We start from the raw sequence: 16,742 nt of genomic DNA, 5'->3' as shown, positions 1-16,742 counted from the left end.
CACCATGGAGTCTTGATGTTTAGTTCAGGAGTCTCGGAATGAAGCTACTCTGTTGTCTGGTTGCATGGCTGCAGATAGATGGCAGCAGGGTCACCAGACTGTGGCTGGGGTGATTGGGTTGTCTTTTAGCATCCTTTGTGCAGACACCTCACTTCGCTGGTGTCGCTGTTGCCCTGTCGTTGGGTACCAGTGATGTTTCGGGCCGTTTACAAACCATGCCGGTTTGTCATGTTTCCGGTTGGGATGCTTTCTATGGATCCTCTGTAAAAGTTGACCAGAATCTCGCTCCCTAATTTTCTGTCGGAAGAAGGGCCTTTTCTGTGTTTTTTGAAGCAGGTGTGTGCCGGGTGTGCTCAGTAGCTCCATTCACACTGCCCTTTAAGTGCGGCAATTATGTGGCGATTTTCCACGGGGGGGGCGGGGCAGTTTCGCTGCGGCTCTGATGGCCCATGTCAGGGGTAGTATCATAGCCACAGTAGAGGCGAGCCAGCGTCTGTGTGAATGGATAACCTGGAGGCGTGGATAAGGGGTGTGTCGATCTCATGATGTTCACAGTCTGGCAACAAAGCAGATCCTTCACTCATCAAATCAAAGTTACACAAAGCGAAGTTACAGGGCCAAGCAACAGTCCTGTGGTAACTGGTTGTGTCTTTGGCAACTTATGTGAGGAGAGAAAGTCTGCAGATATTCGTGGGAAAAGTGTCTGTCATCCTGTCTGACTCTTCGTCAGCATCAGTCCCAGGCTAAAAACTTTTACTCAACATGTGTTTGTCTCCATCTAGTATTGAGTTGTTGTAGTTACTGTCTTGTCTCACCACCACTGTCAGCCGTCCTGACCGAGACTTCAATGAACTGTCCCCCAGAAAACAGCATCCCTCCCTGTGAGTGATAGAGCCAGACACCGTTCACTGTTTACTGATGGCGATAATGTAATCATGTTACACAGAGTGGTAAGATACCAACGTCATGATGTGTAACGCCACGCGTCTTTTGGATCTGTAGCACCAGCGTGCAGTGTGAATTGACAGAGTGGAGCGGCTTTAAGCAGAAGCTGCCTGGTTCACTGTGAACAAAAAATAGTGGAGAAATGGTGAGCCTCAGCTGTGGCGATAATGCACAATCTCTGTGTGAATAGGGCTAGTGATGGTAATTCTCAGGGATTTTCAGGAACCTTACTGTTCACCTGCTTCGTCTCAGCACCACTGATGTAGACAGACAAGTTACTGCACTCTGTGCAGTCTTGGTTGTATTATGCAAACAGGAGGGAGGTTTGACATCTGTCCCAAGTGTCAATAAATGAAATAGCTCCAAGTCACCGTTGCTTGCAGTTACACTGAAATTAAATGAAGTATTATAATTGATAGGCACAAGGGCGTAACCATGGTCTTGGTCAAAATGAGAGCCCTCTGTCAGAGTTTTTTATTTGACTATGATACTTCTATGTGAATGTTCGCACATTTAGATCATAGATCAGAGCTGCCAGATTTTCAATTTGCTTTTCACTTTAATTTTAATTTTTCTTAAAGGTGCATTATGCAACTTTTCTAAGCGGCCTATAAACAGACAGTGCTCTTGTTAATAGCAGTTTGCTAGAGCTCAGGCCGGGCTCAGACTACATGAGCCAATTTAATCCTAAATCTCGGGTAAAATCTGGTCTTGGGCATCGGTTGGTACTATTGTTCAGTCCAGTTGCTTTAAAGTTGGTGCTTTGAGAGTCAATTATTATTTAGACTACTTCATTTCCCTTCAGTAATCAGAAGAAGGCTTTGTGTTAACCTGGTCTGACTCACATCTTAGGCATATTTATTAGCTCACTCCGCTCCCTATTAGACTAACAAAATATATGGACCCAAAATATTGGACAGGACATATAAGATAACATTTGTGTAGTTTCACTACATACACAGCCATTCATCCACTCCCTTCCTCTACACATTAATAATTTATTGTAATCTAGGAGATAGAGATGAGCCAAACAATGTAGCTGAATATGAATTACATGTATCTAGTTTTCCTTTGAATGAAGTGTGTGTGTGTGTGTGTGTGTGTGTGTGTGTGTGTGTGTGTGTGCGTGTGAAGCAACAGGTAGACAGCTAAAACAGGTAAATGTAAAGTATTTTCTTTAAAGTCTGTGTAAAGCAAATTCAGCCATTTTCTTCTAAACGCATTAAAAAGGTCATACATTTATTTCTTTAAAACATGTAAAAAGCATTCAACCATTTAGAATTTAATTTTGGAGCTAGGCTCACAAACTGTGTTTCATGATTTCTGTGTTCAGGATTTAATGGGCGGGTCAGAAAATCATGCCAACATGGCTGCCTTATGTAACGCGGCCATGATTTGCATAAACCCGGCCCTGCTGCAGAAGCTGTTTAAATACACTTGGCGTATTAGCTTCAGTGGTTTTTCTGCTGGCTCTCCAGTCTTGGATAGCATCTCTGGTTTGCAGTTAGCTAACCAGTCAACCAGTCAGCTAAACAGTCATGTCTCCTCCACATCGCTACTGCATCTTTCCTGGATACCACAGTGTGCAGAGTAAAGACACCGTGAGCTTATTTAAGTTTCCTAAGGATGACAACGTAAGGAAACAGTGTCGATTTTGTCAAAAGGGGGGTTGTACTCTTTCGAACATTCTTCAAGGTTGGCAGGTCTGCATGAGCTTCAAGATGTATTTGAAAGATGTATGTTTACATTTGCACATATAAAAAAACAGGTGTGGTTGGTTGGTGTCTGACCATCTTGGTTATCTCTCTTGAGCTGCTGGAGCTCCTCATGAAGCTGCTGCACAGTGCTGTCTTGGCTCTTTGAATTCAGCAAAGTCCAGCTCCAGCGGGGCTGTCCTCTCCTTTAGCCGATTGGTGGAGCTGACAGGTGTGGGAGGGGTAGAGATGGTTAAGGTGGTGGGGTTCTCTGGGCTCTCACCATCTTCACTGTTAGAGAGGACACTGAGCCTCTTGGTGTCCTCAGCTTCATTCCCCTGGACCATGATCTTTCCTTTGGTGTCGTATGTGATGGTGAGCAAAGGGTCATCCTTGTCAAGCTATTTCGTCTTTACAGATCTTTAATCTGCCTTCTGAGCCAATTTCCTTTTCCTTTCCTTCCTTTGTTTTTGTTGGGCGTAGTCAGTGAAGAGGACCTCTGGATTTTCATGTAGTGTCTTCTCCTTGTGTTTCTCCCTGGCTGCTGCACTCTTCCATTTAGCAGGGCATCCAACCTCCCTGCTCTCTGTGCTGTTTCTGACCGGTTTACTTTGTTAGCTTTTCTAGCCTTTAAACATTTTTTTCCTCTTTTTTTTCTTCTTGTCCTCATGGAATACCTCTTCTGTTCTTCTGCAGTTTCTCCTTGGAAATGTTGGTAACAGTGGTAGGTAGTAACCTAGTCAACAGTTGACAGCAAGCTTCACAATTGACAGCTAGATGACAAAGATGATATTTCTTTCTTCTGTTTTGCAGATTAATGTTGTTACCTCTTCTCTCCTCTCCTTTCTGAAGAATATTTGAAGGTTCTTTTGCAAAATTACCCACTTTTTAGGTCCAAGTTTGAGATATATTCAAGAGCTCATTTTTGATGCAGCTTCTTCCCCTTCTCTCTCTCTCTCACTTTCCCTCTCTCCGTTGCTTTCTTCCTCAGCAGTGTAATCGCCTATAACCATCAATGAAAAAAGACATTTCTTTGGAATCATATATGACATTAAAATTAAAAGCATATTTTACCTGTCTGTCCACGGGTCCAGGAGCCCCGCCCGGGTTTCAGGTGTCTGCTGCACTGTAGACAGACTGGGAACTAGGCACCGGAAATGACAAGGTAAATGCTTGTTGTTACCTTCAGGGGGGCTGGGAATATAACAAGCCTAAATAAAAATTGATACTAATGTTATCATCTTTTTAGGGATGCTGAGATGAAAAATAGGTGTAGTCTCCACAAAGAATGCGTGGTTACACCCTAGAATAAGCTAGTAACGGAGTTAACTTCACCTCAACATAATCGTTTTTGGTAACGACTCGTTTGTCACTTGTTTCTGTTGCTAGATGAGTATTTGTATTGTTGTGGTATCTGTCTTCTACTTTTTTAAACTGTTCCCTTATTTAAAAAACAGGATTTTATATCCTCCGACATGGCGTGAACGCAGCACCAGACCAAAGCAGCCGTTCGTCGAGCGTTGTTGCCAATGACAGTCGCCTGCTAGCTAAAGTCATGGCGCTGCTCAAGCAAAGTTGTTGCGTCGCTGGACGTTTCTCCACAAACCATCTATGGCTGAGTCCCAGATGCGTTCCCCATGTGAGTATTTACTTCGCTGCTCGGACATTATCCCACTGACCCTCACCCATGGTGTGACTAACTTTAATCTGGTGGCTGACGCCGGTAGTTAGCCTGGTCACAGGCCTCGCATTAACGTTACGTATGTTTTGAAACTCAGCTTCAGGGACAGTTTGGCTGTTTATAATTCACAAATAAGTGTTATTGCACACAAACCCCTCAACATCATGGAAGTGTGTGATTGCACAAAGTGTGAAGCAGTGACACTTAAACTAACCACCAGTCCTTCTTTGACAGAGTTACACCAGCAGTCTGACCACTGTGGCAAAATCCTCCTCAGACCGGGCTGACAGAAAGAAGGAGCTTCTGAGCGATGGCGGGCCTGATCTACAAGACTTCATTTCAGGGGAACTGTCGGAGAAAAGCAAGTGGGCAGAGTACAAAGGCAGCCTGAAGACACAAAAGGGAGAGAGGTAAGACAGAAGACATACTGCAGCTGTGTTGAAGAGGAGTGAGGGGGCACTTTGAGAGTGACTGCTGGTTTATCTGTCAGCAAATAGTTTATCAAAAGGGTTCAAAGACCACATCAGACAGAATCGTATCTACCTGAGAGTGTTTAGCAGAATCAGTAAAGTAACAGTAAAACTGTAGTCTATCTCTCCTTGCTACCATACTTTCAACATCAAGAGGGTGGCATGCTATCCAGATCATCATCTTACTCTGATACTCGCTGTGTGTGATGGCTCTTCCGCTCATTTTCCCCATTTGATGATGTTTTCTTTATTGTAAGTCTAACAAATGTGAATGTTAATCTGGCCAGCCGGCATACTTTGATTAGAATTGTAGAGGTGGCATGCTATCCAAATCATCAGCATACTCCGATACTTATGTGAAATTGCTTCTTCGCTCATTGGTCCTCTGTTGGATAATCTTTTATATATTTAAAGTGTTATTTCAGACCAGCTGGCCCACCCCTGCTCGAACACTTTTGGACACCTTTTTTCATTAAAAAAAACTAGTGTTGCATTGACTTCATTGCTGCACTTGAATCTAAATGTTTTTTAAACTAAGTAAAGGTATTGACAAGTACCAGAAAGTGGTTGTGTTGTCATTGGTTCGACTACAAAAGCTTGTTAGTTTAAGACATTTGTATAAGTAAATACAAATAGTGCTAGGAGCAGGTTGTTTGTAAAACTGAAGAATCAACAATGACTGCATTATACTACATATTTATTTATGTGTGTATGTACATTGTGTGTGCATATGAACACCACAAATAGTTTTTTTTATGGCAGGTTTATGGTTGGAGTAAAGGAAAAACAATTTTGTTTAAATAATTATAAACAAATCAAGTCAAATCGGTGGGATGTGTCAGGGTGATGCAAACTGATGTAAATCATGTATTTGTGACTGCACTTCACATAGAATCGGTGACATCTGTGGGGAAAGTGATGTCTAGTTTTGGCTCTGTGAGATCACTTCTGTTTTCATTAGATGGTCATTGACTGGCTGACTCAGCAATTTTCCATGGTGGTGTGGTTTCATGCAAATGCCGATGATAATATGATATCTTCTCTCTCAGGAGACCTGCATTGATGTGTGTTGAGCCTGGACTAACCAGTCAGATCTGTTTTAGTTTCTTTGGTGATGATGATTTCTCATTTGTTTATGGGAAGATGACTCTGTGCTGCAGATCATTCAGCAGGAGGGCTTTGTGGCATTTTTTCGGTGACATTCTCATCTGGTTATTTTAGCTGGTTTCTAAAATCTTCTCATAAGGTAGTGAATAACGGTGTGTAGTGTATAAACCGTGATGGAGGTTTTCAACATGGAGATCTCTCATCTAATGAACGGCTCTGCTGCTGTTTTTTTGACAGGCTGCGGCTTCCTCCCTGGCTGAAGACCGAGATCCCCATCGGGAAAAACTACAACAAGCTGAAGAACACACTGAGAGACCTCAACCTGCACACGGTGCGATGTATAGATGGCTTACACAAGCTAAATGAATCCCCTACGTGCTTTATATCAGGATCTGTCTGTATATAAAAAGTCTGATGACTCACTGAAGAAAAGTCCCGTCATCTCGTGTCCGTTCTTGTACATTTAAGACTGTGAGTCTGTCTGTTCTCAGGTGTGTGAGGAGGCCAGGTGTCCCAACATTGGGGAGTGCTGGGGTGGAGGAGAGTTTGCTACAGCCACAGCTACCATCATGGTAAGTCTTCCAGGCACACTGGGACTTTGTGGAGCAAATGTTTGATAAAAAAAAAACACTTTTGATATCATCTTTGTACATGAAGTACATGTATCTGTGTGAGAAAGCTTATATTTTCCAAAAAAAGCCGAACTCAGTCATGTTTTTATGCTGTTTTAATACATGTATTTAGTATGACTACGCCTGTCTCCTGTGTACGAGAACGTCTTATGATACGACTAAGGGTTTCTCCTCTCTCTGTATGTAGCTGATGGGGGACACGTGTACCCGCGGGTGCAGGTTCTGCTCTGTTAAGACGGCTCGGCAGCCTCCACCTCTCGACCCAGACGAGCCCTACAACACAGCCAAGGCCATCGCTGCCTGGGGGCTGGACTACGTGGTTCTCACCTCAGTCGACAGAGACGGTAATGGCGTCATCACTCAGTGTATCGACCTCATTCTTCTGAAATTTTAATTTTCACTTGGAAATGAGGGAACTCTTTTATAGACTGGAGACAAACTGATGTAATATCATTCCGTGTTCTAGATTTTACAAGGTATTAATAAACTTACAATCATATTTTCCAAAGCAGTTTTTCACAGACTACATTTCCTCTAAATAGAACAGTTTACGAAATATTTAAATGTCCCCACCTCTAAAATAACAGTGTTTTTTCCTCATGCCACTTTTCCCTTTTGTTCTACAGATATTGCTGATGGAGGGGCAGAGCACTTCGCTAAAACAGTCTCCACCCTGAAGGAAAAGTAATCTACCTTCCCTTTTGGTTCATCAGATGATTGTATCTTAATATTGGTGTGGAATGAATAAATCTGCTCCTCTGTTGTCCTCATCAAAGGGAGCCTCGGATCCTGGTGGAATGTCTGACCCCTGATTTTCGTGGTGACCTGGCAGCGGTAGAGAAGATCGCCCTGTCGGGGTTAGATGTGTACGCCCACAATGTGGAGACAGTGCGGGAGCTGCAAAGGTAATGACGTGATTGTTTTATATGCTGGCTGTTAATCGTGTTTTGATGATATGATGAATACTCAAAATGAGAAGCTGAGCATCAGATCTCTGTTTCAGCATGAAGAAAATCCTGAGTGCTTTGAGTTCATCAGCTTTCCAGTCTGATTTACCCATTTTGATTTATCTATAAGCCAGCTACCTGGTATACAGTCGAGTTTTTATTTTTCAAAATAATTGCAATACTTGGTTAAATTTGTTTTGCTGCTCACAGTTCTGCCACAAGAGGGCAGTCAGTTAGTGGCAGGAGGGCTGTAATACAAACATTTACCAGCAGGTGGAACAAAAGAGCCACTGCACTGCTGTTAGAGTAAGAACTGTATTAACTACACAAGTGGGCACACAGTAGGAGTGTTACTTGTTCTTTTTTTTTTTTTTCTAAATTATCTTTTGTTCATCTGTCCCATCTGTTCCCAGACACGTGCGTGACCCCAGGGCTAACTTTGACCAGTCTCTGAGCGTCCTGAGGCACGCCAAAAAGGTCAAATCCACCGTGCTCACCAAGACGTCCATCATGCTCGGACTGGGCGAGACAGACCAACAGATACAAGACACCCTGACTGGTGAGTCTACTGGCCTGTCACACACTGACATACTTCCAGAAATGTATTGCAATGTAAAGTACTGCCATTTCCTGACCATGCTGTTGTCTGCAGAGCTGCGAGAGGCCAAAGTGGACTGTCTAACTCTGGGCCAGTACATGCAACCCACCAAACGCCACCTGAAGGTAAGAACCAAGGCACCTGATGTAGTGTTTCCAAATTTAATAAAGCAACAGTGCTGCAGAATTGGTGCCGTAATTAACACTATGATGATGTGTGTTTGGCTTTTAGGTGAAGGAATACGTCACTCCAGAGAAGTTTGCACACTGGGAGAAAGTTGGGAATGAAATGGGCTTCGTTTACACAGCCAGTGGTCCGCTGGTGCGATCCTCTTACAAAGCAGGTGAGAAGCAATCACAGTATGTTGTAGATGGTGAGCTGAAATCATAAGAAGTGACTCGCAGTTGTTCAAAGGCTGCAACTTTTTTCAACCTGACCTGATGATAATTGGTCATGCCAGGGCAAACCAATGAATGTTAAGTCGCACTGGACCGGACAGATCACTCACCATTTATTAATATACATTTTAAAGCAAAATAAAACAGTAATACACTGATACACTTTTTCATTAAGCTCATATGGTTGATAGAGAATATATGTTTTTCCAATCTATGCCTTTTCTCTTCACAGGCGAGTTCTTCCTAAAGAATTTACTGGAGAAGAGAAAAGCAGAAGTCACTGTAGCTGAGTGAACAGCGCCATCCAGCAGCTTCTGCCCTTTAACATATCAACGCACATTTTACAGTCACAGCTTTCCTCCTGTAGGCAAATCAGAACACATGTAACATATACAAGCAGTAACAGCAGTTGAGCAGTCAGTATGTCAGTACAGAGACCATTCCAAGACCACTTGTTCTCTACCGTTCACCTGTGGCAGCCCAGAGCTACATTTTGAGGAGAGGGGATCAAAGAAAGCAGGCAGCAGGTAGAGGCTTGCAGATATGTAGATGACCTCTGTCCATGTTCTCCTGCCAGCAGAAAATGCAACCTGCTGTTGTCAGTAGGTGTAAAGTGCAATCTGTTCACCTCAGCGGGGGGAGGAAGGTCCTAAATCACATGAACTCAGTTCCTTCAGAGGCCCTGGACTTCAGGTAAAGGGCTGCTGACCTTTAACCACACACTCAGTTTATGAGCTCTTTGATGTCTGCTGCTTCAGGACTGATGAGTGAGTGGAGCAAGAGCAGTTTCTTTTTCTTGGTCTGAGGATTCATGCAGCAGCTTCAAGGTGAAATTATGTATAATTCAAAAACTAATTATGGTGGTTGAAGACTTGTTACATGGTTCTAAACTTCTATTACATTACCAAAAAAAAAAAGATCTAAGCCCAAACTGGCTTTTCAAGAGGTGTTTTGTAACATCTCTGCTAATTTGGGCTCAAACTATACTTTTTCTAACATGATCAAAATATTTCCCACCTGTTTGTTTGTCTTACACACTGGTTGTTAGGGTAAATTAAATCTTTAAAAATGTACATTTGTATTTAAAGAATTAAAACTCATCAGTCCACATCTTCTGGTTTTCATTTTTGTGTCACTTTTATTATTTTTCTACATTGATTTGGATAAATCAACAGGCACAATTTAAAGGACACGCATCACATTTTATTGCATGGGTGCATATAGTAAACAATAATTGATGCAGAGGACAAATACAGTACATACAGTAAGATGATTTATAAAAATATCTGCAAATAGTATAAAATTTTGCACTTTTGCAACAATACAGGATTACATGTATATATGTACCGTAAGAAAGCAGATTTTGTTGATAGTGTTTAAACTGTTGGCAGACTGATATAAGCATCTTAAATGTTTGGTTGATAGATGCTTCCCAACAGTAAAATGTATAAAACTATTTATGTGTCTGGATGGTTTATCACTGATCTTCATCCAGGGAGTCGAACACATTCATTACTCACATTCACTCAACGTCCTCCCATTCAACCCACTGCAGGGGAGCAATTAGTTGACGATGAGGTGTGCACAGTAGCAGAGGGGGTTGGACTGAATGAAATGTTTCACCGGCAATAAAAAAAAAAAAGGCTGAGAGAGGAATGTGTTGTTTGTGTGTGTGTGGGGGAGTTTTAGGCTTTGGGTTTCTTCGGGGGAGGTTCTGTGGCAGTGATTCGAGGACACACGGCTGCTGGGGTGTAAGGGATCCGTGTTGCAGCCACTTTCTTACCGATGGTCTCGATCTGCGGACACAAAATACAGCAAAATAATAGAATCTGATCCGCAGTTGTTTCCAAAATATCTGCCTCAGTTCAAAACCTAACATGTTCATTTTAATTCTATATGATAGATGCAGGGTTTTTTGTTAAGTCATTTAGTCCTGGAAAAAAAAACATCAATACAGTTTTCAAACGTGAAAAAAATGACATTGGGTACAGCGCTGGTATGGTCCGTCTCCTGTCTGCTCACCTGGAAGCCGATGTCCTGCAGGGGAGCATGAAGGTGGTCCAGCACTCTGCGGCCATCAAATATAAAGGCCGGCTTCAGCATCTTCTTGTAAATCTTCTCATAGTCCAGCTCCTGTGGTGAAATTAGAGGGGTAAGATGATTTAAAGTTTTTTTTTTAAAAACAAACAACAGATGAAGACGTTGAGAGGGAGTGATCCAGACCTTAAACATGTCCCACTCAGTGCAGATGACCAGTGCATGTGCACTCTGACAGGCTTCATAAGGGTCTGAGGTCACAGTCACCAGCTCTGATACTGAGAGAAAGAAAAGTATGTTGGTAAAGAGTTAGAAGTGATCACTGCAGCTTAGCATTGAAAAACCAACTTTCAGTTCAGTGTCTGATCTGATCAAAGACAGTTAAAAAGCATTACCAAAAAAATGATAAATACTTGGGGGTTATGTTATGATTTCAATTTGTTTCAGAATGTCATAAAGTTTTGCACCAATGAATTCCTGAATGATGAGCAAAAACAAACTTTTATCAAAGGCTGCAACTAACTTATCTTTATTAGTGATTAAGCTGCTAGTTATATTCCCAATCACTTGGTTTATAAATGGTCAGAAAACAGTTTAAAAGCCAACATCAAAGGATCACTGAAGCCAGCGAAAATCCAGCAAACATTCATCATTTAAGGAGCTGGAACCTGTGATTTTTTTAATGGCAAATATTCTCTTAGAATGACTTAAATAATGATTGACAAAATAGCTGATTTTATTGTGGGTTGCACAGGAAGCACTGGATTTTAAGAAAGGTACACGCACGCACGCACGCACGCACGCACACACACACACCTCTTTCTGGGTTGTCCTCTGAGATGTTGGGCTGGGAAAGGTCATGAATGATTTGCTCCTTGAGAACTTTGGGGTCATAGATGAACAGCTTAGCACCCTCGTCCATCAGATATTTAGAGATGTAGATACTGGAGGACTCCCTGGAGTTGCAACACAAACACACACTCTAATGTCAACTCTGATCAGGGCCAAAGTTCATCCCAAGATGTTATGATCACAGTGACGCTGCAGATTTTCTATGCACAAAGATTAAACACTGTGGGAGCTCTTCAAGCTTCTCACACACACACAATGCCAGGTTACTGATTCACATAAAGCTGTTGGAAGGAAAGAACTGTGAGGTGACATGATTCTACAAGGGTGTGAGAAAAATGTACAACATGAAATGAGACCAACCTTGTGTCACCTGTGTCTTTTTTGAAAGAGAAGCCCAGCAGAGCGATCTTTTTACCGGTGACAGTGTTGAAGAGGCAGTCGATTATCCTGCAGGCAAACCGCCGCCTTTGGTACTCATTCATGTCAATCACCTGAGGAAATGACAAACAGAGAGCAATAATGAGGTAAATACAGGGTGCAGAAAAATATTGGGGGGTAGAGGATGTGCTGTGAGGTGTCTCACCTGCTGCCAGTAGGAGGCCACTTCAGGTAGGTTGAGGGCCTCACAGAGATACACCAAATTCAGAACATCCTTCTGGAAGCAGCTTCCACCAAAACCTGGAAAGTGAGTCAGAGAAGAAGAAGGCTTGTTAACTGGTTAAAAATGTACACAGATGCTCACCTCAAACATCCTTTGGGTTTATTCCTTACCTACGCTGGCCTTGAGGAACTTGCTCCCTATTCTCTGATCCATACCAATTGCTTTGGCTACCTCCTCCACATCGGCTCCTGTGGCTTCGCACAGAGCACTGATACTGTTGATGCTGCTGATTCGCTGTGCCAGGAAAGCGTTGGCTGCCTACACAAACACACATACGCACACACCATAGTTACTATTTTAGATTGTGCTTATGACATCTATAAACATAGGCCACTCACAGAAACACAAAGAAAACAATAAGGCGAGTGATCCATTAATCAAGAGAAATTCAATCAGCCACTATTCTGATAACCGATCGTTGTAGTTGTCTGAGACAAGACACTACAGAAAGTGAATAAAGTCATTCAGCAGCATTAAGCAACCAAGACAGAAAGATGGTTAAGCTCTCACATCATCTTAAGATTTGCTCACATATGGTCAATTAAAAAAGCAATTAACAGATGTAAATTGCAATAAATTAAGATAAAGATAAAGCCCCTTTAATTCATTAACTGAAAATCAAACAATGAAAATAATAATTAGTAGCAGCTAAACTAACCAGTTTAGACAGCTCTGAAGACCACGTGTTGGTGGTGATGATCCGTGCTTGGGGCACCCAGTGCTCATAGACGGCACAAAGCGCTCTGATCGCTCTTTGGCCTTCTGCTGTTTCGTCCCCACCAATGAGGACGCGGTCTGGCTCCTTCAGGTCTCGCACAGCTGTTCCCTCCGCAAGGAACTCTGGGTTTGACAGCACCTACAGACGCGGTACCGATTTAGAAACTTGCAGAACATGCTTCGCGATTATCATGCTTCTGCAATGATACACACCTGCAGGTTGAGGCTGGGCTTGGTGTTGGCATCAAATATCCGTCTAATGCTCTCAGCAGCTCGGACTGGGACCGTGCTCTTCTCGGTGACAATCTTGTAGCCGTCAGACACCTCAACAATCCGTCGAGCACACGCCTCGATGAACTTGAGGTCGGCCGCGCGACCTTTCCCCATCCCATAGGTCTTGGTTGGGGTGTTCACCTGTCAAGGAAGTAAAACCCTCATAATGAATTCATTTGTGGGCCGTAAATGTATTTAAACAGCAGACAGTGTGTGTAAGTAGTGTGTGGGGATCAACTCACAGAGATAAAGACGAGGTCTGCGTCCCTGATGGCTGAGTCAATGTCTGTGGAGAAAAACAAATTTCTGCCTCGGCATGATTCAACCACTTCTTTCAGACCCGGCTGGAGGGAGAGGAAGTGGGGAAAATGAAACAGGGAGGGTGCGTCAGTGAATGCTTAGGACAAACGTAGCACAAACAGTTAGGAATGTAATACAACTTCTCAATGACTGGTCAGTAACTGCCCTTTAAGCTAGTCATGATGATGTAATACATTGTGGTTGACGCAGAGAAGCTGCAAGTCTGGAACTCATTTAAGTTTCATTCAGCCCATGGTGGCGTAATATTGCACAAAAACACTGACTGGGAGGATGGTTGCTTAGCTACATCTACTGTTTCAACACTGTTATTCAGTTCAACCAATGAAGCCGACCACTCCTTCATGATATCCGACACCAAAGTGAGATAAGAAAGTTGGGAGAAACACACAGCATATCAGTACTCTTATCAATATAAAATCATATAATTTCTTCGACTAATTACACAGATGTGGTACCTCATAAATGGGCAGAGTGTCCGAGTTCCAGGCCTTGATGCGGGACTCATTGACATCCACGACGGTCACTGTGATCTCCGGACACATGTGAGCGATCACGCTACACGTCGGGCCTCCTACATACCCAGCACCAATGCAACAGATTCTCTTTATCTGAAACATCTGCATCATATGTTGAAGAGAAAGAGCACAGAAAAAATGTATGAGAGGATAAACTGGATGTGTGACCAAGATACATACTGAGTGGGACATTTATAAAGTAGTAATCAATTTGTCAGTGCTTTACAGTGGACACATCATGTAAGACCAGTTCTGCATTAACTGTACTTGATACTCATCAGCTGACAAATACACCACTACTATTAAAGCTGAAATGACTGGTAGAACAGCCTGACCAGTCTATAGGTCAAAACTACACTGTAAAGGTCTGAACTTGGACCTGAAAACTTCCATGTGTAGATTTCCTCCATCAGAAAAAAAAAAGTCAGTCAGGCTTCTTTTGATATATTAAGTAGGTTCCCAGTTTGAATATTTCTGCTCATTGAATGGTCAATTCATAAATTCATGGATCAACAGAAAATTTGAATCTATACTGATACAGCTGCTCAATGGTGAGGATTTCCTGCATTTCCTGAGTCAGTTTACTTAAAAGCTTTTCAGTTTTTACTGTGCAAACAACTGACTAATTATCAATGTAAACAGTAACTGCAGCCTATGGTGCACATTTACATTTAGGGCATTTAGCAGACGCTTTTGTCCAAAGCGACTTACAATAAGTACATTTGTCACAATAAAGAAACAACATAACCGTCGACACAGCAAAGACGAATAAATAGAAACAATTCTCAAGCCCTCATCTGAGCATAGTAGCTGCTATTTATCAAGGATACCTTAAGTGCTAAGTTAACAGAGCCTTTCCATTCATCTGTCTCACTATGCTTAAAAGTGCCTCAACTTTTAAAGTACAACCCCCCATAGATTGACAAAGCTCTGTCAGTAATAGTTTAGCTTGGTTTCTTCCCCCTGAATCATTTCATTCATCCTGGTCAGTCCTCACATGTTCGTCAGTGCTACAGTACCAGTCGCACCGTTACAGCCTGGCAGAAAATAAAGAGTCTTTCATTACAGCTCAGCCACGTCTGGCAGAAATGTAAAAATGACCTCCCACCCAACAAACCTCTCAGCTAATTAACCGTTAGCTGCACTACAAGTCAGATGTCAGCTCGTAGAGTAAAATAGCTCATTAACGGAACCGTAATTCCGCTAGTTCGCCTCTTCTCCGTTCAAGCTGTCGGTGAGCGAACTGGACACAAGAAGCAAATGAATGGACGTCTGTGTTGGAGCAGCTAGCTGGCTAGCAACCGTTAGGCTAACGTTACATTACCTCTGCCAACTCGACAGTCACCGAACTTCAGGAATGTGCAGATTTGTGTTAGCTCCCCTCTTTAAAATGTGTCCTGTCGGAGGCAGCCGTCGGTTCCGGAACGACTGTCAAGTTATAAATAATTATAAATATCTCAAACTGAAACTTGAACCACTGCTCGGCGAACAAGCTCGGACCATCAGGGCTTCCCCAGCAACTTTTCCAGCACCACCTTTACCTTAACTGATGCGCTTCTGGTGAGGAGTCGTTACCAACACCTCCTTCATGACGCCGAGCAGCGGAAGAGACACTTCCGGTGTGGTATTTTCAGAGTAAGGGCGCCAGATTATTCCTTTACTGCCTGCTATAAAGCAACACTATGTAACTTTAAAGTGATTCTGGAGCAAGATAGTTGATTGGTGAGTCTCATTTCCAGGTCGTCAAATACTGAAGCTTTGGGTTGTCATCTGACTCCAACCATTAACTCGAAGTTTAGATGATCTGGAAATGAGACCCAACCTGTGATGAACTGGCCATCAGTCCAGGGTGTACCCATAATGTGACGTTGTAGAGTATACCATTAATGTAACATCATTGGGTGCACCCTGCCACCCCTCCATTGTTAGCTGGGAACAGCTGCAGCTGCCAGCAGTCCTGCAAAAGGATAAGTGGTCGCAGATTATGTATGGACGGACAGATTGGAATATATGACCCAACAATCAAATTATCTTTTTCTCCAGAAAGGTTCATAGAGTTCCTTTAAAATATCAGTGAAACATAGAAATTCCAGCAAAATCCAATAAAAACAGGTGTGTCTCATTCAGCCACTATCAGAAGACAAATTGGCACTGATTTTGAGGTCAAATGACCTGGAAGCTATAGAAAATATTGGCCAAAATGTGTCAGTAGTCATTGACTGAAGTCAGTTTTCTGCCTCTAACCAAACCCAAACCCTAGATCTTTAAAAAAATGTCATTACAAAAAGGTACCAATCAACTCCAAATGGTCTGAAACGTGCCATAGACACTTCCTGGAGGGACAATTTTGGCCATAACATGAAGTCAAATTTCACCTCTGATCCATCTCATTTACTTTACATAGAGATTTGTTTTGGTAGACATTTTCAAAAGCTTCCAGGTCATTTGACCCACTGACTCAAAAATAGTGCCAACATTTCTTCCTATACTGGTGAATGAGACACGCCTGTTTTTACTGGATTTTGCTGGAATTTCTATTTTTCATGAGTATTTTAAAATCAATCGAGTAAAAAAGTTTTGTACAACAGTGAAAACATCTTGTCACTAGTAAATGTCCTGCATTCAACTTGAGTAAAAGATTTAAGTGTAATCAGGAAATGTTCTCATAGCCCAAAGTGGCACATTCACAACCCTGTTCTGTCCAACCAATAGTACAATTCAAACGTATTCATAATAAATTAAAATGATTAATATAAAGAAAATGTCCATGTGTAAATGTATCACAGAAACAGATAGATGACTGAAATAGTAGGCAGTTCCCTATACTGTTAGCTAGATTTGTTTAGAACATCACATTATATAGTTCTAGTATGAGACATTCTGTAAGTATGCAA

General features: G+C 42.3%; 2 protein-coding genes across 3 annotated transcripts; one reads left to right on the top strand and one right to left on the bottom strand.

Annotated features, from left to right (window-relative positions):
* Window positions 1-4,116: 4,116 nt before the first annotated feature.
* Window positions 4,117-9,582, top strand: lias (lipoic acid synthetase). Its single transcript, XM_037095491.1, has 11 exons — window positions 4,117-4,278; window positions 4,555-4,730; window positions 6,135-6,228; window positions 6,389-6,469; window positions 6,717-6,873; window positions 7,156-7,213; window positions 7,306-7,434; window positions 7,890-8,035; window positions 8,129-8,199; window positions 8,306-8,417; window positions 8,705-9,582. Exons 1-11 carry the CDS (start codon window positions 4,195-4,197, stop codon window positions 8,764-8,766), a joined length of 1,170 nt encoding a protein of 389 aa, XP_036951386.1. The 5' UTR covers window positions 4,117-4,194; the 3' UTR covers window positions 8,767-9,582.
* An 8-nt stretch (window positions 9,583-9,590) lies between these two features.
* On the bottom strand, window positions 9,591-15,411 carry ugdh (UDP-glucose 6-dehydrogenase). 2 transcript variants are annotated; one of them, XM_037095477.1, is made up of 12 exons: window positions 15,390-15,411; window positions 13,789-13,950; window positions 13,255-13,356; window positions 12,953-13,153; window positions 12,681-12,878; window positions 12,133-12,280; window positions 11,945-12,039; window positions 11,722-11,852; window positions 11,326-11,465; window positions 10,696-10,787; window positions 10,495-10,605; window positions 9,591-10,268 (listed from the first exon to the last, which is right to left on the bottom strand). In XM_037095477.1, the coding sequence occupies exons 2-12, from the start codon at window positions 13,948-13,950 to the stop codon at window positions 10,158-10,160; spliced, it is 1,491 nt and encodes a 496-aa protein (XP_036951372.1). In that variant the 5' UTR covers window positions 15,390-15,411; the 3' UTR covers window positions 9,591-10,157. The 2 variants fall into 2 exon arrangements, with proteins under 2 accessions (XP_036951372.1, XP_036951362.1); XM_037095467.1 differs by having other exon boundaries at window positions 15,173-15,400.
* Window positions 15,412-16,742: the final 1,331 nt, after the last annotated feature.

This window comes from Acanthopagrus latus, chromosome 1, assembly GCF_904848185.1.
Source record: "Acanthopagrus latus isolate v.2019 chromosome 1, fAcaLat1.1, whole genome shotgun sequence".
Taxonomy (NCBI): Eukaryota; Metazoa; Chordata; class Actinopteri; order Spariformes; family Sparidae; genus Acanthopagrus; species Acanthopagrus latus.
The sequence above is the reverse complement of the archived record's forward strand: the minus strand, read 5'-3'. Positions and strand labels throughout refer to the sequence as shown.

Bases quoted from the DNA above. Each gene is read 5' to 3' on its own strand.
- lias (XM_037095491.1), top strand. From the start codon at position 4,195: ATGGCGCTGCTCAAGCAAAGTTGTTGCGTCGCTGGACGTTTCTCCACA. The intron at 7,214-7,305 runs GTAATCTACCTT...TCCTCATCAAAG, and splicing joins GTCTCCACCCTGAAGGAAAA to GGAGCCTCGGATCCTGGTGG. The intron at 8,200-8,305 runs GTAAGAACCAAG...TTTGGCTTTTAG, and splicing joins CCACCAAACGCCACCTGAAG to GTGAAGGAATACGTCACTCC.
- ugdh (XM_037095477.1), bottom strand. From the start codon at position 13,950: ATGTTTCAGATAAAGAGAATCTGTTGCATTGGTGCTGGGTATGTAGGA. The intron at 13,357-13,788 runs GTACCACATCTG...CTCTCCCTCCAG, and splicing joins ACACTCTGCCCATTTATGAG to CCGGGTCTGAAAGAAGTGGT. The intron at 12,879-12,952 runs GTGTGTATCATT...CCGCGTCTGTAG, and splicing joins AGCCCAGCCTCAACCTGCAG to GTGCTGTCAAACCCAGAGTT.